Source organism: Dasypus novemcinctus, chromosome 8 (genome assembly GCF_030445035.2).
Source record: "Dasypus novemcinctus isolate mDasNov1 chromosome 8, mDasNov1.1.hap2, whole genome shotgun sequence".
In the NCBI taxonomy this organism is placed as follows: domain Eukaryota; kingdom Metazoa; phylum Chordata; class Mammalia; order Cingulata; family Dasypodidae; genus Dasypus; species Dasypus novemcinctus.
The window spans coordinates 25,065,576-25,089,904 of record NC_080680.1 but is presented as its reverse complement, the minus strand read 5'-3'; the positions used below and the strand labels follow the sequence as shown (position 1 = coordinate 25,089,904).

The following is a 24,329-nucleotide window of genomic DNA, read 5'->3' as shown; positions in this document are numbered from 1 at the left end:
TCCCTTGAGCAAGCACTAATTTTGTTGCAGCCTCTCCAGATCAATGTCCAGACATCTCCTGCTTTGTAAGTTCCTGAAACAGCCTGCTCAGGCAGTCTGATTCCTTTTTAACAAAAGAGAGAGAAGCCTTGTCAGGCAACAGTATCCAACTGGAATTTATTCACATTGTTTTGTTTTCATTGCATACTTCTTCTGATTACCTTCTACTAAAAGTAGGTGGTTATAGTTTCCAGTATAGGGCAGTGAAAGAAAATTTCCCTCAACACACTGCTTTTTTTTTAATGAAGCAGTTAATTAAAAATTCAACTAAATAATTGTAGAAGTGGTATGGCAAACTTAAGAGGGAAGGCATGATAAAGTGATATGAGGATACAGCAAAAATTCTCACTTGAACAGCTGATGTTTAGATAATGCTTTAGAAATCAAGAGCAATTGTTTGCTAGCCTCCATCCCTGCCCTTTGGCACTATACTACAAAGCCTCAAGATAGCTGAGTGTAGGTTACTTTGCTCACTTGTATATATCCTTGAAATTAGTAGGTGCTCAGTAGATATTGGCTGAATGAAGTGAGCAGGTGGATGAATGAATCACGCAGTTCAGTCCCCTTTTGGGCCGGATTTAGAGGAAACCGTGGCTTGCACAGGAAAACACAGTCATTTTGCCACAGACTGGAGACTGTGGCCAGCTCTGCAGCCCTGAGACTGGAGAGCAGGCTTTTGGGGGTGAACAGGTTATTATCACATGCTGTGCAAAGAAAGCATTCCACTCCCAACCTTAGCGAGTGCTGGAGATTCTCCAGCCATTTGCCCTTGTCCCTTAAGAGTGTGCCTCTTTGAAACCCCAAACCCTATTCTTGTGCTTTTCTGAAGCCCCTGAACTTCCTGCGGGTTACGTCTCCCATCGGGCCCCTCCCCCAATATCCTCAGTAGAATTTCATTGCATTAATTCAGTGTTTTTCTCTCTCTAAAAAAGTAAACATCAACAGAACAGGGACCGAAAGACAGATTATTGAAGAAAAAAAGGGGGGTGGTGGTTAATGAGATCTTCCATATTGCCTTGAGAAAAAAAGTGGGGGGGGGGGAGGCGACAGTGATTGGGTAATTATTTCTTCATTTAAATTTCTGGAGAAGGAAGGTGATTCTGTAATCCAGGGTCAAGAGCATCATTCTTTCAGCATCATGAGGTTACTGGCCACCCGTGGCAGCCATCCGCGTCCAGGGGCATCTCTGGAGTCGGGGAAGCGCCGCACGTTCGACAAGAGGACAGTAACGTGAGCGTCTGTGTCCTCTCCACAGGTCAACAGTGGGCGCTCTGCTGGCATCTGAGGTAACCTGTTCCAGCGCCTCCTAACTGTATGTCCTGTTGTGTTCTTCTCTAGCAGCTTCTCTCCCTTTTCCCTCCCCTTCTTCTGGCCTCTAGCAGTTTGTAAGACTTACCATGCTGCCACAGACAGCGCCACGCGGCTCCTGAAACCCCGCTGGAGCCATTTCACTTTTCTCCTTAGTGGTGATGACAAACAGCGGTGAATGAGAAAAGAAGCTACAGCAGCCCCGTGACAGGGGATGGTGAAATGGCGTCGCCAACCTCTCCTGTCCCGGGTCTGCGTGGGGTGGGCAGAGGGGCTCAGGAAGGGGGCGAGGGTGGTGGTCTTCGCGGGAAGCCTCTTTCTGCACCTGCCTGGTTAGTAGTAACTGTTGGGGACGGTGCTGCCTGCCACATACCCTCTTTCACTTTGTTTTTAAAGCTGGGATGGAAATTCTATGATGCCGATGATTATCACCCTGAAGAAAACCAAACGAAGATGAGTAAGGGGATCCCGCTGAATGACCAGGTAACAGTCTCCAACGCAGATATCCCAGTGGGTGGTGCAGCTCAAGATCTCTGTGGCACTTGGCGTAGCAGAGTTCCCAAGTCATGGGCCAACCCACGTTGGCGTGCTCCAAAGAGCCGGGCACACAGGTCTTGCACGTTGGCTCCAGCCCTGTGCTTCTCTCTGGACTCAGCACCAGGAGTGATGCCACCAGCTGCCCCCGCTTGGGCAAGAGTCTGCTGGAACACTTCATTGCTGGGTTTTAACCTGTAGACTGTGATCCCTGGGGTTACTCCCCCATACCTCACACATGGAAAGGTCTAGCTCCTTCTCTTCCCAGACTGACAGTAGCCTACCACTACCATGATGTGAAGTCAGAATAATCTTTTCAAAACTCCAGTCCGGTCATGTCCCCCCCTGCCTAAAACCCACTGGAGGCTTCCCAATGATCTTAGGGTCAAGAGCAAACCCCTAACCTCCTAAATCTGGGTTAGGAGGCCTTGCATGATCTGGTGTCTCCAGCCCTCTGCAGGGCTCCCCGTCTCCACAGAGCCACCCTGGCCTGCCGTCAGTGCCTCCTATAGCCCCGCATTCTCCTGCCCTTTGTTGTTGTTTTTTAAAGATTTATTTCTTTCCCCTTCTCCTCGTTGTCTGCTCTCTGTGTCCATCTGCTGTGTGCTCTTCTGCATCCATTTGCATTGTCAGGTGGCACCAGGAAACTGTGTCTCTTTTTTGTTGCATCATCTTGTTACGTCAGCCCTCCATGTGTGCTGCACCACTCCTGGGCAGGCTGCACTTTTTTCACGTGGGGCAGCTCTCCTTGTGGGGCGCACTCCTTGCGGTTGGGGCTACCCTACACGGGAGCGCCCCTGCGTGGCACGGCAATCCTTGCATGTAGCAGCACTGTGTGTGGGCCAGCTCACCACACAGGTCAGGAGGCCCTGGGTATCGAACCCTGGACCCTCCACGTGGTAGGCGGATGCTCTATCAGTTGAGAACCATCTGCTTCCCTCTCCTGCCCTTTTGAGTCTCCTTTGCTGAGTTACCTCCTGCTCATCCCTCAGATCGCAGCTTTCAGGTGGTGTTTCCAGGCAAGCCCTCCCTGATCTACTTCAGTAAAACCTCCTAGGATAATGTCTTAGAACACAACATACCTCACTGCCTTTATCCCAGTTGCAGCCTTGTATTTAATGGTGGGAGAATTTGATTCATATTTGTTTCTACACCTGGACTTGATCTCCAAGAGGGCAGGAACCGCGGCTACTTCTGTTAACTATTAATCCCAGGGCCTGGCACATGGTAAACTTTAGAAAATATTTGGGGCATACTTGTGAATGGAGGCATGAGGGAGTGAAAGAGTCAAGGAATGAATGAGGGCCTTGCACTCTCCTGTATGCACTGTGGGGAGGCCATTTCCTAGAATGTCTCCGTCAAACCAGAGTTAGAAGTGTAGATTCCTTTGCACAACAAGCAGAGGCCCATGAGACTGAGGACAGGGTCCAGGGCAGGGCCCAGGGGGCAGCAGAGATGCAGGGGCCCAGGCAGGTTCACGAACTGCAGGGGTCCAAAGGGCAGGACTGGAATTGAACTGGCCAAAGACCAGCACTGTTGTTTTCACTTTCAGTGCTCTTGGCTCACCCCCTAGTTGTACTTCCAACATTTCCCTTTATCCTGCTTTGCAGGACTTGAGTCACTAAACCATTATTAGTTCTAATTCCAGAACACTCTGAGGGCGTACTTCTCATTGGTTTGAGTTTGCAATGGTGGGGGCAAATAAATAGTAAGTAAAGAACAAAGTACAGGCAGTGGACTTGGCCCAGTGGTTAGGGACCAATGGATAGGGCGTCCGTCTACCACATGGGAGGTCCGCGGTTCAAACCCCGGGCCTCCTTGACCCTTGTGGAGCTGGCCCATGCGCAGTGCTGATGTGCGCAAGGAGTGCCCTGCCATGCAGGGGTGTCCCCCGCGTAGGGGAGCCCCATGCACAAGGAGTGCGCCCCATAAGGAGCGCTACCCAGCGCGAGAGAAAGTGCAGCCTGCCCAGGAATGGCGCCGCCCACACGGAGAGCTGACACACAAGATGACGCAACAAAAAGAAACACAGATTCCTGTGCCGCTGACAACAACAGAAGCAGACAAAGAAGACGCAGCAAATGGACACAGAGAACAGACAACTGGGGTGGGGGGGGAGGAAGGGGGGAGGAAGGGGAGAGAAATAAATAAATCTTTAAAAGAACAAAGTCCAGCAACCCAAATGGATGGATGTTAAAGTGTAAACGTCCTTGCTCTTGTTCACAATGATGCTTGTTAAGTGGACAGCATGGTGGTGGGAGAGGAATAGAATTTAGAAGAGGAATTGATCTTACAGGAGGAGAAAAGGTTATTCAGGGTACTGGAAGAAACATAGTAAGTTACTAAATAGATACAGGAGAAACTGTACTTGTTAGCCAGACTTGAGAGAAGCAAAGCCGGGAGGGAAACAAGTGAAAGCAAGTAGAGAAGCAGATGGTGTACATTCTTGACACCACCACTCGAGGGGGCCAAGCACACGGCAAGTGTAACGGGACTGAGTCACACTGGACTGGCACCGGCACCCCTCCTGGCTGCCCTGGCAACCGTGTCGACCTCTGCCGTCCCTTGATTACTGAGAAAAGCCACACATGGGTCAAGTGAAGCGTTCTGCCACTCCTTACCTTCAAAGATTTATTCTTCCCAGGGCCTGATCAAAACTGACGTCTCCCCCTCCAGTGTTATCATGGTCTTAGTATAAATTATAGCCCTCATCCCTGCCCTGCAGGTAATTTAATTGATCATTTGCCAACATCTGTCTCTTCCATCAAGCTGTGATCCCTTTGGGGACGCAAGCCGCTCATGTATGCCCCCAGTCCCCACAGAGTGCCTCAGCACATATCAGTATTCAGTGTTTGTGGATTGAAAGCTCAGTGCCTACAAAATTCGTGAGTTAAAGATCTTTTCAAGCTCTAAGTTGGAAATAAATACTGCTGCTTTCAACTATTAAATTGGCCAAAAAGTCATGCTTAAAATGGAATCTACTCCTTATCTTAATTAAATCCCAGAGCAAGGCAGTGAACTACATAAGACCCCTATTTTACAGATGAACAAAGAGAGGCACGGAGAAGGTAAGTTACTTGAGCAAAGCCACACAGTGAGGAGAGGTTCTCTAGCCTCACTGCTCTTGCTTTCTCCTATGTTTAAGGCCCTGAAAGCCACAATACAAATCATTCTCAGTTAATCAGGGTTGGTTAAACAGAGAGGACAAGGGCGAAAGCGCGGGAGGGTGAGAGCAGGAGAGGTGCAGCAGCACGTCCACAGTGGGGGACCTCAGCCTTGAAGGGTACTTGAGGCATGGTGGTGTACTTCTGGGGTCTGCTTTAAGCAGATTCGCTATGGGGATTCAGATTGCCACACTGGAGTCTAGGTAGCAGTTGGAAAAATCCTTCTTCATGTGTTTCCATGCGATCCTGCAAGGAAGGATCCCAACCTTCCCGTTTAATTTATGACTCAGTATTTGACAGCGTCAGGAATAAAGTTCCCAGGCCCCCTCTTTATCTCTAGCCTTCTCTTGTTGTTTTTGTGGCTGAAAGAGCCAATTCTTACTGATGCACAGTCATTAGACTGGTCTGCCATAAATTCTGGCATGGCAATGTCTAAAAAGCATCTGTTTTTGTTAAATAGTTTTATATTTACATTTAATAATTATACTTTTCATAATTGAACACCTGAGAATTTCTATTATGACTAAATGAAGCAGGTGCTTTATTGTTGATGAATGCCTACATTAAGGCACTAATACAACAATAAAAAAGCATGGATTCAGAGTAAAGTTCTATTTCCTTGTATACAGGACAGAAATTTCATTACCCAAACATGAATTGTTATTTTTAATTGGTAGTTTCATTTTTATTATGAAATGTTTCAGGCATGTAGGAAGTATAATGAATAATATAGTTAATACCCCACGTAATGAAATAATACATTTGTTTCCTAATCCTGAAAAATAATACAAAGATTGGTGTCCATTTTCAAAGCACAAATAAGCACATTTGTGGAGACAGGATGGGGGAAATGTGCAATCTGGAAAAAAACAAATCATAAGTTTGTCCTGCTGATGGGAAGAAAGAAGTGCTATCTAACCTGTTAGTATTTAAACAGTGTTTCTTTTATCTTAAAAACCGCATGGTCCTCCTTCCTCTACTCATCTAAGATCCATTTTAAATATTTACTCATAAGGCAAAATTAACTTTTGTATTGTATTTGTCTCTGAATTAATCCTAATTCCTCTCAAAAATTACTCCTTGAACTCTAAGCAGGTATGTAAATATGTGAATTAGCACGTGGACCCCCGAACCTCCAAACCACCTGCTCTTCTAAATCAAGCATTCTGGAAATTCACAGAACTAGTCTCAGGATTTGAAGTTAAGTGTTACAGACACTTGTACAATGACAAGGGTGCACTGTGAAAGAGGGGAGCCCAGGGTTGGCCCTCTGTCTTGTAGGCTCAGCTGCCTGATATTGTCAACCCACTGACCATAGGTCCATCCCTCACGGGAGACCACTGACCAGGATCACGAGATTCACGTCGAGAACCACAATGCCAGCTGATTAATTTACAAAGGAAAATATATCTGCCACATGGCTCATAACACGTCGACACAATACACATTCTCAGAAGCCAAGAGACAATCAGAAGGTTTCTTGATGAATATGCAATCCAGAAACTGGGAGAGTTAGAACCAAAGTTTCTAATGGTATGAGATCATCTCTCCCCTTAATAGAAGGAGGTTTGCTAATGAGAACATGATGTTCCAAGTCCAATGGTCAAGCCTCCTCTGGATGGTGTGTCATTATTTACATCTGCAGTGCTCCTTGCTCCAGGCTCCCCATGTGCACGGAGCCTCCCTGGGACTGACCTGCTTCCTCTCTATGTGTAAAAACATCTTGTCTTATTAGCCATTCTTTCTCCTTCAGATGACTTTGTACATCTTCTCCCCGTTCCATTAAGTATTGGTCTTTAAATTTAACCCTTCCAGGACAATTTTATTTCCTTCTTTTCCAAGTCCTTAGAAAGATCTCTCACCATGGCCCCCACTGCTGTAAACAGATACATCCCTTGAATTGTGAGCTTGAGGGAGGTTGATCTCATTTCTGTGATCTGAAGCCAGATGTCCCCTCCCCACCCCACTTACACGTAAAGCACACTCTTGAGTTATCAGAGTAGTTCCTTCAGTGCTTTACCCAGCCAGTGGCCCGTGCTTGCTGCAGGCTTGTGGGTGCTGTGTCTATACCAGCGCATCCTGGGGTAGAAAACAGAGCTGCTCTTGCTGATGTGTGAGGCGTCAAGGCCTGGTTTCCCTATTCTGTTGTAACCTTCTGTTAGAGGAGCCATTATAGAAAGAAAATCAGAGTGTTTAAAAAAAGGTGTTTTTTTTTTTTTCTTAAACCTCAGCTTATAAAATACATACTATTTTTCTCATCTCTGTTTGTCCATTGATGTAGTAAAAAAGCTGGGCTAATCACAAGGGGAATACAGAAGGAAGTGATTTAGGAAGTTGAAGAGTTCAAACGGTACCTTAGCAGTGACTCAGATTTGGAGTGATCATGTCTAAAGCACTAGGCATAAAGCACTTGAGACAGCATCTGGGTCTCCCAAGCACACAATAAACACTAAAGGAGGGAAGGAAGGTGGAAATCCAAAGGTGTGCTTCAACTGGCAGCTTCTCCCCATGGGCAATTTTCCATCGAAAAAATATTGCCCTGAGCAGCTCAGAAAACCCAGCTAATTATCCCTGCCACCTATAGTCCTGCCACCCCTCTTCCCCACCCACACCCCATCTCTGAAACTATCTCGGAGAGGTAGTTTCAAGTTGCATAAAAGTAGTCCCTTCAACTTTTTTTTTTTTCTCCTTACAGACCTCTCCCAAACACCTAGTATTTGAACATCAAGTCCTGAGAAAACTGGCCAGTAATAAACATTAAACCCATTTCTCCAACAGCGTCCAAAGTATCCCCATAAATTTCAACTTCATTAACAGACACTTGTAGTCTGCAAATCTGGAGCTGGCAAGCCTCTCATCTTGTTACTTCATTTAAAAGTAACCACACTTATTCCACAGACTGCACCCTGACAAGTGCTAGCATAAACAAATGCTTCATTCATTCAACACATTTGAGCTACAATGTGTATACATGGTAGGAGCTGTTATAATTTGAGCAATGATTTGCATTATGTAGCTGTTGTCATTTGATCTCTACTTGCTGTGAATTTTGTAGCCCTTGCCATTTGAACTTTAAGGGGTCTCTTGTTGAATTTTATGTGCCCAGAGGTAAAGTCTTAGTGATCTATGCTTAGTAAAGCTTCCAAAACATTTTTTGTTTGCTATGAAAAACCTATTATTTATAAACCTCCTCTACTCTCTAAGGACGGCGGGTCCTGGTAACTGGAAGGTCTTTGGTTTGCTGAGCACGAAGTGATGGTCTCAGTAAAATGACATTTTACTTACTGAAGACTGAATTTCCCTGAGTAAAAATGGAGAGAGCCTGAAACCAGGAAAGATACACGAGATAAAAGTGGTCACTCAGAACCAGACAGCTTGAAAGTCTCCTACTAGAAAAGATCAAGAGAAAAACATGGCCAAGAATTTAGGACAAAAACTTGGGAGATATTTTCAGTAGGTGTGACAGAATTGCCATAGAAGATTTCTTTCTCTACTGTATACATGTAAAGCTTAAAAATATAACCCCCCCCCCCAAAAAAAAAGAAAGAGAACTATAACAAGCATCCCCCCCCCAAAAAAAAAAGAAATCCCCAGGTGCCAGAATCAAAGTAGCATGCTTGAATGAAACCTAATATTCCCCTCTCCCCAGGTTTTGAAACTGCATAAAGGCCAGGAAACTGGGGACTGAAGTGCTGTTGTCCCTGCAGGGAAGGGAGAGCTGAAGCTGTAGGCCTGCCTGTATGATGCATGGACTGGGACCTCAGGATCTTGCATAGTCTTTAAATGGAAAATGAAAGTATTTCTAGCAATTAGACTCAAAAAACAAGGAAGCTGTGTGTCTCCCCTGGACCACTGGTGGAAAAAAGTCATCCTTGAGAACTGGAGCCCCTACGGTACCCAAATTCATATAATATGGTAGAGGGGCACAAAACTGAGAAATATAAAACTGATCTGGAATTGGTAAAAGTACCGACAGAAAGGTTTCCCCAACCAGGACTCCCACAGGGGAAAAAAAAATTTTCCAGTGAAAATGAGCCTGCAATCAAAAATTACAAACCATCCACGGAAATGAGTCAATTTAGGAGAATCAGCAAAAGCACAAATGAAAGAAGTTGCACTCCAAGATTTAGAAAAAGTCAAAGGCAAGTCAAGAACAGGAAAATGTAATAAACAATCAAGTAAAATATTAGAAATGACACCTATGGTCAATGGGTGGGTTAAACAATAAACCAGACACAGAGACTGGACTGGAAGAAATTGCCCCAAATGCAGAAGATAGCTAAAGGATTAGAAACCATTCAAGAACAATTAAGTGATTTCTGTGATGAAATTATACACATCACAGCTAAAAGGAATCCAAGAAGGACAGACTAAGTGGAGGAAAGGCAATATTCTAAGAGATGATCATTAATTTCCCAGGGCATGAGTTCTCAGACTAAACAAAACATGCACAATGATTTCTAAGCAGGATAAATATAACTTTGCAAAGCATCAAAGACAAAAGTTTTTTTTTCCCTACCCAAAGAGAAAAGATAATATCTAAAGGAATGACCAATACATCAATAGCAGAGTTGTCAGCCACAACAGAGGCAAAAATACAATGAAATAGTTATTCAAACTATTAAAGGAATATAAATTAACCAAGGATTATCTATCAACTAAAATTTCACTCAAGAATAAGAGCAAACTGAAGACATTTTCTGATAGACACAGAGACCAAAAGGGGAACTGTCAACTCAATCTAGTGAAGGAATTTAAAACGCCTTCCTTGAAAACTGACACATCAAGCAGATAAAAACAATAAGTACATACAAGATTTAAACACAAAAGTTATCAAACTTGACCTAATAAGCATAACTAAAAACACTGACAATGTACTTGACCAGAAAGGATGATGTAGCACAAATTCCAATGATCGGTATCATACCAATTACATATTTTAGCATAACACAATGGAATTAGATATCAATAATTAAAACCTCACAACTCACCAGTATGGTTGAAAACTACAAAATTAAATGAAATTTTAAAATAAATCCATATAAAATTTAAATTTATCTAAATGATGTGTAGGTTAAAAATCATAATGAAAATTATATTTTGAAATGTACAAAAAAAGTACTATCAACTAAAACTTATGGAATGCAGTTAAAACATTAGTCAAAAGAAACTTTTGAATGTATTACTTCCTTTAAAGTAATAATAGACGTGATTTTTAAAATCTGTTTTTGGAAAATAATGAAAAGTAATGAGCTAAGTGTTCAAGTAGGAAAAGGACAATAGACTTAAAAAGAAGAGATTAGGAAATAATAGAAAGCCAAAATTAATAAAATAGAAAGTAAAAGAACTGTGTAGATGATGAACAAAGGTAATTGAAAAAAATAAATATAGGCAAATCTCTGGCATGACTTATCAAGGGAAGAGACAAAAGGACAATTAAGATTTGGAATAAAAAGAGGGCCATGAAAAACATGCCAGTAAATTTGAAGACAGACAAAATTAAAGAAAAATAGAGGTTCCTGTGGGAAAATGGCCTTGGATGCCAGAGATCTGGTAGCAGAGACGTTGGTCAGGGACATAGCCTGCCTTTTCCTCCAAATGAAGATGTGTGCTTGTTGATGCTGCATTTGGCTTGAGAAACAGGAGGGTCCAGGGATCTGCAAACTGTTTCTATTACTTCCTTTAAAGCAGGGGTTCTTAACCTTTTTTGCTCCATGGACCCCTTTGCCAGTCAGGTGAAAACCACAGACCCCTTACTAAGTCCACATTATACTGTGTATTATTTAATAAATATATCACACTCGCACCAACACGTCCCCACAAGAATTTTTTAAAAAATTTCATTTCAAGCTGACGGACCCCTTCATAAGAACACCTGCTTGAAAGTAATGATAGACATGATGAAAAAAAAAAAAAATTGAAAAACAGAAAAAGTCTCAACTTTGTACAGGGAGTGTAACCTGTAGCTGTCAGCTGTGTTGGAGGCTCTGGAGGTCTTTGGAAACCAGGCTGATGGGCTGCATCTGTCCCTGCTCTATGTGGCACAGATAGGAACCTGGTCGATGCCAAGTTCTTGAAACCTTAGTTAAATAAGTTCAGGATTTAATGTGGAGTATGGTGTGGGGAGGGCATGTAGATGTATACATGTAGTCTCTGCCTGCCATCTCAAATGTTGCAGTTGCCAAAGCTGACTCAAGAAAAAAAGAAAGCCTGAACACAACAATGCTCACTAAAGAAAATGAATCCGTAATCAGAGCCGCTTCCCTCCAAAAAAAAAAAAAACGGCCCCAGGCCCAGATGGTTTTTCAGAGGAGTGTTTCCAAACATATATTGTATACAAGCTGTTTTAAAGAACAGAAAAAGAGAGAAAGCCACCCTATTCATTTCATGGAAGCTGGTATTCCAAAACTTAATATGAACAATACAAGAAAAAATGTAGGTCAGTCTTAAGGATAGAAATGCAAAAATCCTAAGCAAAATGACTGTAAATCAAGTGCTTAAAAGCAAGGATTTCAAAAGTACATCACATGTTTGGAATATGCATCAAAATAATACAAGATGGGGCATAAAGATAGGGGTAACAGGGAAGCAGACCTGGCCCAGTGGTTAGGGCGTCCGTCTACCACATGGGAGGTCCGCGGTTCAAACCCCGGGCCTCCTTGACCCACGTGGAGCTGGCCCATGGGCAGTGCTGATGCGCGCAAGGAGTGCCGTGCCACACAGGGGTGTCCCCCGCGTAGGGGAGCCCCACGCGCAAGGAGTGCACCCCATAAGGAGAGCCGCCCAGCGCAAAAGAAAGTGCAGCCTGCCCAGGAATGGTGCCGCACGCACGGAGAGCTGACACAGCAAGATGACGCAACAAAAAGAAGCACAGATTCCGGTGCCGCTGACAACAGAAGTGGACAAAGACGACGATGCAGCAAATAGATACAGAGAACAGACAACCGGGGTCGGGGGGGGGGGGAGGGAGAGAAATAAATAAATAAATAAATAAATCTTTAAGTTAAAAAAAAAAAGATAGGGGTAACCAGACTGATTAGTAAGGTGAAAATTGTTGAAGCTGGGTTATGGGCACAGAGATTTATTTTGTACTATTTTATCTGCTTTTATATATGTTTAAATGTTTCTAAAATAAAAAGAATTTTTAATAAATATATTATGACCCATCAAGACTTATTTCCCCTCCTGCCAAAGGAAGAGAACATGTTAAAAGGATCTCTTGGTGAAACACGGTAGCATGTGTTATGTAAACCTCCTCTGTATTCCCTTTGAACTCTTTCATAAAAATATAAATTTCTCAGTGTTTTTATCTAGGGGAATTTTGTTGTGGAAGGGTTTGAAAAATAGAACCAGGGCCAGATGATATTAGACTTTAAATAAATACACCACTGCATTTGAGAATCTGAGGCACCTGGAGAATACCTATAACACAATAAAAGGAAATTTGTCAACCAGGAAAAACGTGTACAATGAGTAGATTAAGGTGGGGAATAAACACACTGGTCCTTTAGCGTGATTTTTATTATTATGAAAAGAGTCAGGCACCTGTACCAGTAAAGTGTTTCTGTGGTTAACTGCCAATGGCTTGGCCCTTCAGTCTTGGGCATGGCCTAGATCTTTCCAGACCTTAACATTTGTGAACATGATGTTACTATGTTTCTGTACAAACAAGCTACTATATGGAAAAGTTACTTTGTTTCTGCTTTAATTTCAGGACAGGATTCCCTGGCTCTGCAACTTGCATGACATTTTATTACGGTAAGAGCACATTGAGATTTGGTATGGTAAGCCAGTGAGTAAAGAAAAACCATCCAGAAAGCACAGGGAAGAAAGTACAGCTTGACATCACAAAAGACTGATAGTAAAGGATCCCAGAAATGGAATGCACTGGTCTATCAAGTGATCAATTATGATTTCAATCAGCCAAAGACAAGGTGTTAAACTTAGCTGGGCTCTGGAGACCAATCTTCTAGAAAAGTCTACAATTACTAGCTGGGAATCACTTGACTTCAGGAAGCCTCAGTTCCTTCTTCTGTAGAAAGAAGAATGTCCAACTGTTGTCTTCCTGCTTACTGCACCAAACTATTAAATCAGAAGGAGAGACGGCCTGTTACCACCTCCAGGGCATGGAAGGTGGCAAATGCATAACAATGCCTGCCACCGGGAACACAGTTCCTACTCACAAGTGTGTGTGAGAAGTTGCTGCACGTAGAACAGTGTCTACTACATAGGAGATGCTTTAAGATGTTAACTGATGCCACGATTATAAATTTGAGCTATATCTTATTCACCGATTTTTCTCTCCCCTACTTCAAGTTGTGACAAACCAGACTTGTAACCTTTGTAAGCCAACAGGGAATTGGACACCAATGTTAGAGTTCTTTGATGTCCAACTCCACAGCTTCTGAACAGCGGGGACAATGCCACCCCCTCCCACCATCATTGGGCCTAATCCCACTAGGAATCCTGTTGGGACGTGGAGAAAGGATGTAGAAAGGGCAGGGAATAGATTATAAATTTTGCTTTCTAACATGAAGTCACATTTTATAAATGTGAAACAAACTGGGCCATATGAAATTAAAATATACTTTTGATTAAAAGTTCAGTTGGCTTCTTTCACACTCCACTGACATGGCTGGCAGCCCCATCTTTGCATGGGCTTAATTATTTAACTTTTTAAGATTTGAGAACTGCCCACCTGGGACCCTAAACTAAAATGACATGCCATAGATCAAATATACAGACTTGGAATGGAAGCAGAAATGAAGATCCTCAGAGCACAGATTAGACCTCCAGATCCAGAATAAACAAACCTTCACCCGTGGCCCTTGGGAAGAGCCAGAGGGCTCACCAATCTAAATGGGTCATAAAATCAAAGGGGGGCCCTCAGCATTCTCTTCTCAAGATACACCATTCCGTATTTGCCTTTCATTCTTAACTCTTAGAGCCTCTTCCCAGCCCCAAGATGACTGCTTTCCCACACAGGGGAAAGGGCACAGTGGTCGGTGGAAGCTGTGGCACACTCTTGCATGGTCTTTGACCTCACTGGCTTTCTCTTATTGGCACATTTTGTCTCTCTGCCTCCATTTCGGGCTCAGGTTTTTCTTAGCACATCCCTGGAAACTTCTCCTGTCTTGCTCACCTTGACCAACAGAGACTGGGCTCCCTTCTCTCTTGCTTCCTTTAGATTAAGAATAGGGGGAAAGTCAGCTGAGAAATTCTCCATGGAGGAGAGTGAAATGTGCTATTTGTGTGGCACAATGCACATCTGCAGCCACCCATTTTATGTCTAGGGACTTAGCCACGTCCCACAGCCATAAGAGCAGAACCAGTACTTACTAAGTCCTTCCGTGGGTTAGGTACCTTGATAAACCTTTTCCTCAACAATTCTAGGAGGCAGGTAGTCTGAGTAGCCCCATTTACCAGATGATGAGATGCTATTCAGGGAGGTAAGTGACTTGGCCAAGGTAGCTTGGTTTATCCATCGAACACCTTTAACTCAAACCCAGGCCTTCCTGACACTTAACCTCCATCTCTGGCAGAGAATTTAAAACTGGGGTCCTCAGACCTAGCACCGACGAGGATTACTTTAAATGTCTTCCTTTTTTAAAATGCCATCCATTCATTTGTTCATTCGTTTATTCATTTCAGAGATGTAGCCTCAGGACAGCATGTGGTTCTAGCCTGTTCAGCTCTGAAGAAAATGTACAGAGATATCTTAATACGAGGAAAACAAGGTGCTCCTCAGAAATGTGATGAGTCAGGAAAGGAAGAAAAGCCGCCCGAGGTGAAGCTTTTTGTGGTCCACCTGAGTGGCGCGCCTGAGGTCATCTCTGGACGTTTACTGAGAAGAAAAGGACATTTTATGCCCCCTGAGTTACTGCAGTCCCAGTTTGATACTCTGGAGCCTCCATCAGCTCCAGAAAACTTCATCCAAGTTAGTGTGGACAAAGATCTTTCAGAGATAACTGCTATCATTATCAAAACTCTAAATATGAATTGACAATCATATTGATGGTCCAGAACAGAATTAAGCTTAAATTCCAAACCCTGTCAAACCTATTCTTGTCAATACTAAATTCTTCATAAGGTGAAAAAAACTCTGTGTGGAGATATGCTTGCTTGGATGTCCTTTTAGAAATTTGTGGTACCCGTGGCATCAAGCTGTAGCACAAGGTGGGGAATACAAGAGAGAAGCTTTAATCATAAAGTTTAAATTTGGAGTTTAAGTTAATCTGTGAGCCAATCAAATGCTCAAAGGATATACTATAATTAATCCTGGAAATGATTACCTTCTTTAGAACATTCATGATTATGCCTACATTTAGACAAATAAATGAGACTTGGCTATCCTTGGCATCCCCTGGAATTTAGACACAGGAACAGAAATACAAAATCAACCTCCCACCAGCAAATTATTTCATACTAAACACCTCCTTATCCTCTTTCTGCCTCGATGTGGTCCAGAGCAGTCAATAGCTCTTAGGTGGGGTCTGAAAAGGTAGTCTGAAAAGGACGAACTTGGCAAGTTCATCAAAAAAGCCTAAAGCAAATATATTTACCAGCAGTCTTTGGCTCAAACTATGTCCACTCAAAATGGTAACATGCAGATCAGAAGCACTCTGATTAGCAATTGTCGGTATCCAGGTGTGGGATTGAAATACAGAAAATTTAGAACTCTTTTTTATCAACAAAATCTTTCCTAAGAAGGTTCATTTCTGGTGGAATAAGGAAAACGATTACAGAGAAATGTCATTTTTTCAAGGGGGAAGAGTTCCTTCCCCAAATGTCCATGAATTTGCAGAGTATCAGAGCTGGAGAATACAGCCCTTGGCAATCACCCCCAAATTTGTGGCACTGGGACTCACGATGATATACAAGGCGTGTGTGTGATTTCAGATTTCAGGCATGGAGTTAGATAACATTGACACAGTGAAAAAATATCCCCTTTATATATTTCTCTTTCAGTCTGCCTATCTGTGGCCTAGAGAAAATCTGTCTTCTGCTATTATGTCTTCAACCTTCTCCAGCACTTGTTGATCTCTCTCATTAACAAAGAGAGAGCAGACCCCAGGCTCAGAGCCCTGGCAGACAGACGGTCTCCCTAGAATTTAATCACTTTGATTTTGTTTCTATAGTTTCCTTTCATTTATGGTTAAGCATCCTGTCTTCCATTCAAACATAATATATTCTTAGGACATAAATATATTAGAGGGTTGCAGTAACAGAGTAAGCACTGAATCAAAAAAGGGAAGCTTAAAACCAATAGAAGGTCCTGGCGCCTTTGCTGGCTCCTCCTTCACTCCCTCCCCTACGTAAGGTAGAGTCAGCCTGTGCTCCTGCTGTGGGTCCCTGGCCTTGTCCTGGAGGGAACAGGGTACCCTTATGCATATGCTGGGGTGCCAGTATGTTGGTGCCAATCTATGGGGTGCCAGCCTGAAGGACTGAACCAGGACACTCATCTCTGGCTTACCCTCCCAGAGCTTGCCCTGCAGTCAGGAATAGATGGCAGCAGCTAAAGCAGTGTTACGGAACAATCAAATTGAAGTGGCCTGGAGCAAAAGAGTACCAGTTTCAAGACATGTAAGAGCAACCAGGAGGTGAGGAAAATCTATTTCAAAGGGAACAATCATATCCCTGTAAAAGCAGGAATTCCTAAGGCCATGAGTGCATGCCTAGGACAAGACATATGCTCAGAAAGACAGAGGGGCCCTACGCTTTCAACCTGGACTCATTCTGAAGGTGATCAACAGCCTATGAAGAGTCAATTTGCAAAGACTATAAAAAGTATTTTTTGTTTTGGGTTGTTTTTATTAGCTCCTGGCACTCAAGGAAATCTGTCTTATCACTAGCTAGATCCAAACTTGAGAAACAGCTCAGGGACTGAATTCCAGAGTTAATACATTAAAATATTAAAATGTACAGTGTGCAGTAAAAATTATAAGACAAAGAAACAGGAAATGACAGCCTATAGAAAAGAACTAGGTGAAATTTCACAAACATCAATGAAGACATCCAGACTTAGCACATACCAGACAAAGACTTTTAAAAAACTATCTTCAATATCCTTCAAAGATGGGAAGCAGACTTGGCCCAGTGGTTAGGGGGTCCATTTACCACATGGGAGGTTCGCGGTTCAAACCCTGGGCCTCCTTGACCCGTGTGGAGCTGGCCCATGCGCAGTGCTGATGCGCTCAAGGAGTGCCGTGCCATGCAGGGGTGCCCCTGCGTAGGGGAGCCCCACACGCAAGAAGCGCGCCCCGTAAGGAGAGCCGCCCAGCGCGAAAGAAAGGGCAGCCTGCCCAGGAATGATGCCACACACACGGAGAGCTGACACAACAAGATGACAAAACAAAAAGAAACATAGATTCCCGTGCCGCTGACAACAACAGAAGCGGACAAAGAATACGCAGCAAACAGACACAGAGAACAGACAACCAGGGTGGCGGGGGAGGGGGGAGAGAAATTTTTTTTTAAATCTTAAAAAAAAAAATCCTTCAAAGAGTTAAAGGAAAACATGGAGAAAGAATTAATGATATCAGGAAAACAATAAAACAAGATTCTCAAAGGCAAATAAATTATTAAAAGGAACAAAAGATTGGAGTTGAAGACCACAATAACTGGAAAAAAAAATTCCTTGAGGGTTTCAACAGTAGACTGGAGCTGGAAGAAAGAATGCGTGAAGTCGAAGATAAGGCAAATTGAAATGATTCAGGCTGAGGGGCAAAAACAAATGTAGAAATGTGAACAGAGCCTAAGAAACCTGTGGGACACCATCAAGTGAGCCAATATATATACTATGGGAGTCTCAGGAGGAGAAGACAGAGGGGACAGGAGGAATACTCAAAAAAATAATGGCAGAAAACTTCCCATATTTTACCAAAAAAATATGAATATATACATTCAAGAAGACCAATGAACCTCAACTCCTAGACACACTGTAGTCACACTGGCCCATGCCAGAGACAAGGAGACAATGCAGGAAGCTGAAAGATAAAAGTGGCCTGCCATGTACAAGGGAGCCCCAATAACAATACGTACTGATTTTTCATCAGAAACCAAGAAGGCAGGAGGGAGTGAGATAAAATATTTAAAGTCCTGAAAGAAGATAATGCTGACCAAGAATTTTATACCTGCCCAAGACTACCTTTTAAAAATGAGAGGTTAAGACATTCCCAGATAAACAGAAACTGAGGAGTTCACCACTAGCCCTGTTCTTCAGACTGAAAGGACATGACAGTTGATCAAAGTGACATAAAGAAATAAAGATCTCTGGTAAGGGTAAGCACATGGGTAATTTAAAACACCACCAGTAATATTGTATTTTTGATGTGTAAATCCACTTTTTACTTCCTATAGGAACTTAAAAACAAAATGTATAAAATGTAATGATAAACCAATGGTTTGACCTCAAAATGTATAAATATATAACTCTTGACAAGAACTACAAAAAGATGGGGGGACAAACAGTTACAGGAACCTAATTTATATATACTATTGAAGTTAAGTTGGTATCAACACAAACAAGATTGGTATAGACTTAGGATTTTTTGTTGTTTTGTTTTTATTTTTATTTTTTGAGGTACCTAGGGCCAAGGATTGAACCTGGTACCTTTTATGTGGGAAGCCGGCACTCAACCACTGAGCCACATCAGCTTCCCTGAGTTGGTTTTATTATTTGTTTTGCTTGTTGTTGTTGTTGTTGTTGTTTTTTCAGGAAGCACTGAGAACCAAACCCAGGACCTCCCATGGGGGAGGCAAGCAGTCAACTGATTGAGCCACATCCACTCTTAGATGTTAAATTTAAGTAACCACAAAGAAAATATCTGAAAAATATGCACAGAAGAAAATGAGAAGGGACTCAAAATGGTTCACACACACACACACAAATATGAAAGTAGGCATTAATGGAAGAACTGAGGAACAAAAAGGGTATAACACAAAGACCAAATAGCAAAATGGCAAAAGAAAGTCTGCATTAACCATAGTTACTTTAAGTGTAAATGAATTAAACGGCTCTGGTCAGAAGGTAGCGATTGGTAGGATGGATAAAAATGTATGATGCAACTATATGCTATTGCAAGAAACTCGCCTTATATCCAAAGACAAAAGTAGGTTAAAAGTGAAAGGAGAGAAAAAAATATTCCATGTAAATAGTAATCAAAAGAGAGCTGGGGTATCTATACTAATATCAGATAAAACAGATTTTAAGTCAAAAACTGTTTTAAAAGGGATAAAGGACATTATATACTGATAAAGGGATCAATTCAACAAGAATATAACAATTATAAACATATATGCACCTAAGGGCAGAGCTCCAAAATATTTGAAGCAAACATTGATGGAAAAATAGATGGTTCTACATTAATAGTAGAAGACTTCAATACACCACTTTAATAGATTATCTAGACAGAAAACTAATAATAGAAGACTTAAACAATACTTTGAACCAACTAGATATAACAGACATATACTTCCTCCAACAATAGCAGAATACACATCCTTTTCTAGTGCACCTGGGTCATTCTCCAGGATAAACCAGATGATAGATCACAAAACAAATCTCAGTACATTTCAGAATACTGAAATCATACAGTGTAGCGTCTCTGACTACAATGGAATGAAGCTAGAACAAGGGGCAAAATGGAAAACACATGGATATGTGGAAATTGAACAACACATTCTTAAATAAAGGGTCAGAGAAAAATTCAAAAGGGAAATTAGTGGATATCCTGATGTGAATGAAAACAAAAATACAAAATATCAAAACTTACAGGATGCATGCAGAAAAGGCAATATGAGGGAAATTTGGAGCTATAAATGCTTACGTCAAAAAAAAAAAAAGAATCTCAAAATCAGAGACCAATCCTTATACCTGGAGGAACAAGAAAAAAAGAAGGCAAACTAAACCCAAAGTGAACAGAAGAAAGGAAGATTAGAGCAAAGATAATAAATGAAAGAGGATACTATGAACAATTGTATGCCAAAATATTAGATAACCTAGATGACATGGACAAATTCCTAGAAACATGCAAACTACCTACACTAACTCAAGGAGAAAAAGATCTCAACAGACCAGTAACAAGTAAAAAGATTCAATCAGTAATAAAAAACAACACTTCCCAACAAGGAAAAGCTCAGACCAAACATTCCAAGAATTCACCCCAGTCTAAACTGCAGGGTCAAATACTAACTCTGTAATTAGCCTTTTGAGAAACTGTCAAACCGTTTTCCAAGAAGCCGCACCATTTTACATCTTAACTCCTACCAGTTAATGTATGAGGATTTCCATTTCTCCACATTCTCACCAGACTTGTCTGCCATCCTAGTGAGTCTGTGAAATGGTATCTCACTGTGGTTTTTTTGTTTTGTTTTTTGAGGTACCAGGCCAGTCAGAGGTTGAACCCAGGACCTCTTTATGTGGGAAGTTGGTGCTCAGCCACTGGGCCACACCGGCTCCCGAGTTGGTTTTTTCATTTGGTTTGCTTGTTGTTTAGTTTTTGTTTGTTTTTAGGAGGCACCAGGAACCGAACCTGGGACATCCCATGTGGGAAGCCGGTGCTCAACAGCCTAAGCCACATCTGCTCCCCTCATTGTGATTTTGGATTTTCAATCCCTGATGACTAATAATATTCAGTATTTTTTCCTGTGCTTATTGGTTATTTTCTCATCTTTGGAGAAAAGTCTATTCATATCTTCTTTGCCCATCTTTTAATTGGGTTCTTTCAGTGTTGTTATAAAATTTCATTTCTTTATCTCCTGGATCCTTATCAGATAGATGATTTGCAAATATTCCCCCCTTTCTGTGTGTTCTTTTTTTTTTTTTCCAAGTAGGTACCAGAAATTGAATGCAGGACCTTGTACATGGGAGGCAGCTGCTCAACCACTGAGCTACACCCACTCCCCTTTCGCTTTCTTGATAATGTTAAAGAACAAAGTTTCTAAGTTTAATGAAGTCCAATTTTTTATCTTAATTTTTTTTGGCTGCTTATGCTTTTGGTTTCATATTTAAGAAACCATTATCTAACCCAAGGCCATGAAGATTTTTTCTAAGAGTTTTGTAGTTTTATTTCTTATATTTAGGTCTTAGGTCCACTTTTAGTTCATTTTTTTATCAGAGTATCATTTTAACAAGACCTCAGGTGATTAATATGCATGACAAAGTTGAGAAGTACTGCCCTAAAGAGCTAATAAATCACCATTTCCTTTAAATCAGTGGTTCAACCCTGACAGCATATTAGAATCACTTCAGAAGATTTTAAAAAGCCTCACTGAGATATACCAATTCCATTTAGTCTGGGTTGGGCTTATTTTTTCTCTCTCCACCTGATATTAAAGGGAAGCCAGGGTTAAGAACTACCACTTCTTGGCTGAATAATGTTTTCTATGGGCCTTCAACTAATTCTTCAATTTCATGAGGATGCCCACAAAGCCATCAATATCCACTTGCCTCACCACTTAATCAATGTTTCATTCTTTCACAGAACAGAAATCTTAGTATCATTCACATGTCCTTTCCATAGGGTTTGCACCCACTGCCTGGTTAACTTATGATGCAATCAGCAAAGGATGCAATCAGCACTGTCACAGTAAGACTGAGATCAGCAGTCACAGTGTATAGAGCACGTAAGACTGTAGGTGTAATGTCTCTGGATATGACACAAATCACACCTTGGTCAATAGCCTGTAGGGTGGAAGTCAAATTGAGTGGCAGCATTTGGGGATGGGAAGGGGGAATGGGGTAGGGGAAATAAGGGCAATAATTGTGGGAAGAGGCAATAAGAATTTCAAGATTGTTCTGGGAAAAGCAAACTTCTTACGTCAGCTAAGCTGTAACTAGAACTTGTTCTTTCTTTTCCCTCTTTTTTATTAGAATGGGGGTGGGGGAGAGGAATAGGTAATAACATTCCTGTCATCCCTTTGCAAATTCAGAACCAAAGAACTAAAGTACTGAGACCCAGGAGTGAGACAACTGAAGATCACTGTCTTTATTGCTGATAAAGCAGAACTGGAGTTTATGGCTTGACAAATGGGGTTCCTAATACGTCCTCTGTGAAATAAATTTACCTGCCTTAAAAATCAAAACCAAAATGAGATACCACGTCACACCCACTAGGATGATGGCCATATTTAAAAAAAAAAAAAAGTGTTGGTAAGAATGTGGAGAACCCTCATACATTGCTAGTGGAATGGGAAGAGATACAGCTATTGTAGAAAATCTGCCAGTTCTTTAATAAGTTAAATATAAACACAGAATATATATAAATATATGATCCAGCAATTCCACTCCTAGGTATATATACTCCAAAGAACTGAAAAGAAATGTTCAAATACTCTTCGTAGCTCTATATACAACAGCCAAAAGGTGGAAACAACCCATGTCCATCAAGAGATGAATGGATAAACAAAATGTGGTATATATCCATAAAATGGAATATGATTCAGGTATAAAAAGGAATGAAGTAATAATACCTGCTACAGCATGGGTAAATCTTAAAAACATTAAGTGAAAGAGACCAGACACAAAGGGCTACATATTGTATGATACCATTTCTATTAAATGTAAAAAACAGGCAAATCCACTGAGAAAGAAAGCAGAACAGCAGTTGCCAGGTGAGGGAAAGGGAATGGGAAATGACTACTTAAAGGATGTGGGATTTCTTTTTGGGATAAAGTTCTGGAACTAGATAGTGGTGATGGCTGCACAACTGATTATACTTAATGCCACTGAACTGTATTCTTTAAGATGGTTAAAATGTTAAAACTTTGTTATTTTACCACAAATTAAAAAAAAAAAAGTAATAAAACCACAGGCCTTCCCCACAGGAGCTGGGCCTATCTCACTAACCTTATTACCATATGGCAGGAGAGTAAAACTAGAATGCATGTGTCCTTTGGATAGACTGTTTCCCAAAGAAAAGAGGCTCAGTCAAGCATACCTACTTTCTTTTACAATATTTAAAAAATTGGCTAAGTCACAACTTCTCTCCTGTGGAGCAATAGAGGAAAAAAAAAAAAAGTGCTTTTCCCACATTTTCACCTGGGATTACAGTGCATGGGAGGTAAAATGGTTACAAATTCTTTGACAGGGTACAAGATTCACACACAAAAACCAGGGGTATTTCTATATTTCAGCAACGAACAATCTGACATGGAAATTAAGAAAATTTTATTTACAATAGCATATAAGAGTAAAATATCTATGAATAAATTTAACCAAGGAAGCGAAAGACTTGTACACTTAAAGCTATAAACACCACTGAAAGAAATCCCTTGTCCCATACCACTAGTTATTTCCCCCCTTCCCACATTTATAGCTTCATTTATCTGGTTCTTTTTACTTCAACACTGTCTTAATATCTCCATCTACTGAAACCACAATTTTACCCCCAACCAGTCCATGAAACTGCTAAGAGAAGTTATGAGGGTACTTACCCCTTTACTAAATCCAACAGTTAATATTCAGTGCAAGGGAAGCAGATTTGGCTCAACTAATAAGGGAGTCCACCTACAACATGGGAGGTCCAGGGTTCAAACCCCCGGCCTCCTGGCCCATGTTGATGAGCTGGCCCATGTGCAGTACTGATGTGCACAAGGAGTGCCATGCCACGTGGGGGTGTCCCCTGCATAGGGGAGGCCCCACACCCAAGGAGTGAGCCCCTCAAGGAGAGCCGCCCTACACAAAAAAAACACAGCCTGCCCAGGAGTGGCACCGCACACATGCAGAGCTGACACAGCAAGATGATGCAACAAAAAGACACAGATTCCCTGTGCTGCTGACAAGAACGCAAGCGGACAAAGAACACACAGCAAATGGACACAGAAAGCAGACAATGGCAATGGGGGGGGGGGATACATTTTTAAAAATAAATCTTTTAAAACAAATTTTCAACACAAGATGAGTACTTGAAGCAGCAGCATTTAACAGTTCATTACACCCTCCTCCTTGAAAAGGTTTCTTCACTTGCTTTCAGGACCTCTCCTGATTTTCACTTTACTAACTCTCTCTTCATCGTCTTTGCAGATTCCCCTACCTCCCTGACCTAAAAGCTGGAGTATACCAAGGTTCAAAGTGTGTCTATCAACATTCTCTTCCTAAATTCATTTAGTCCCAGATTTATTCTGCACTAGATAAATCTTTGTTATGGGGGGTTGTCCTGTGCATTGTAGGATGTTACCTGCATCCCTGGCCTCCATCACCAATAGTAACCCTCAGTTGTGACAATCAAACATGTCTCCGGACCTTGCTAGAAGCCCCCCTGGGGTGGGGGGTGAGGAACAGAA

The 24,329-nt window shown here is 41.8% G+C and overlaps 1 protein-coding gene across 1 annotated transcript in view; it reads left to right on the top strand.

Annotated features, from left to right (window-relative positions):
• IDNK (IDNK gluconokinase) overlaps nucleotides 1–19,892 on the top strand; it is a 28,254-nt gene extending 8,362 nt beyond the window's left edge. The window contains exons 2-5 of the mRNA XM_058301600.2: nucleotides 1,295–1,325; nucleotides 1,744–1,830; nucleotides 12,760–12,803; nucleotides 14,697–19,892. Of these exons, the coding sequence (XP_058157583.1) occupies nucleotides 1,295–1,325; nucleotides 1,744–1,830; nucleotides 12,760–12,803; nucleotides 14,697–15,048 (514 nt within the window). The 3' untranslated portion in view covers nucleotides 15,049–19,892. The remainder of the gene's footprint in view (nucleotides 1–1,294; nucleotides 1,326–1,743; nucleotides 1,831–12,759; nucleotides 12,804–14,696) is intronic.
• The last annotated feature ends 4,437 nt before the right edge of the window (nucleotides 19,893–24,329 follow it).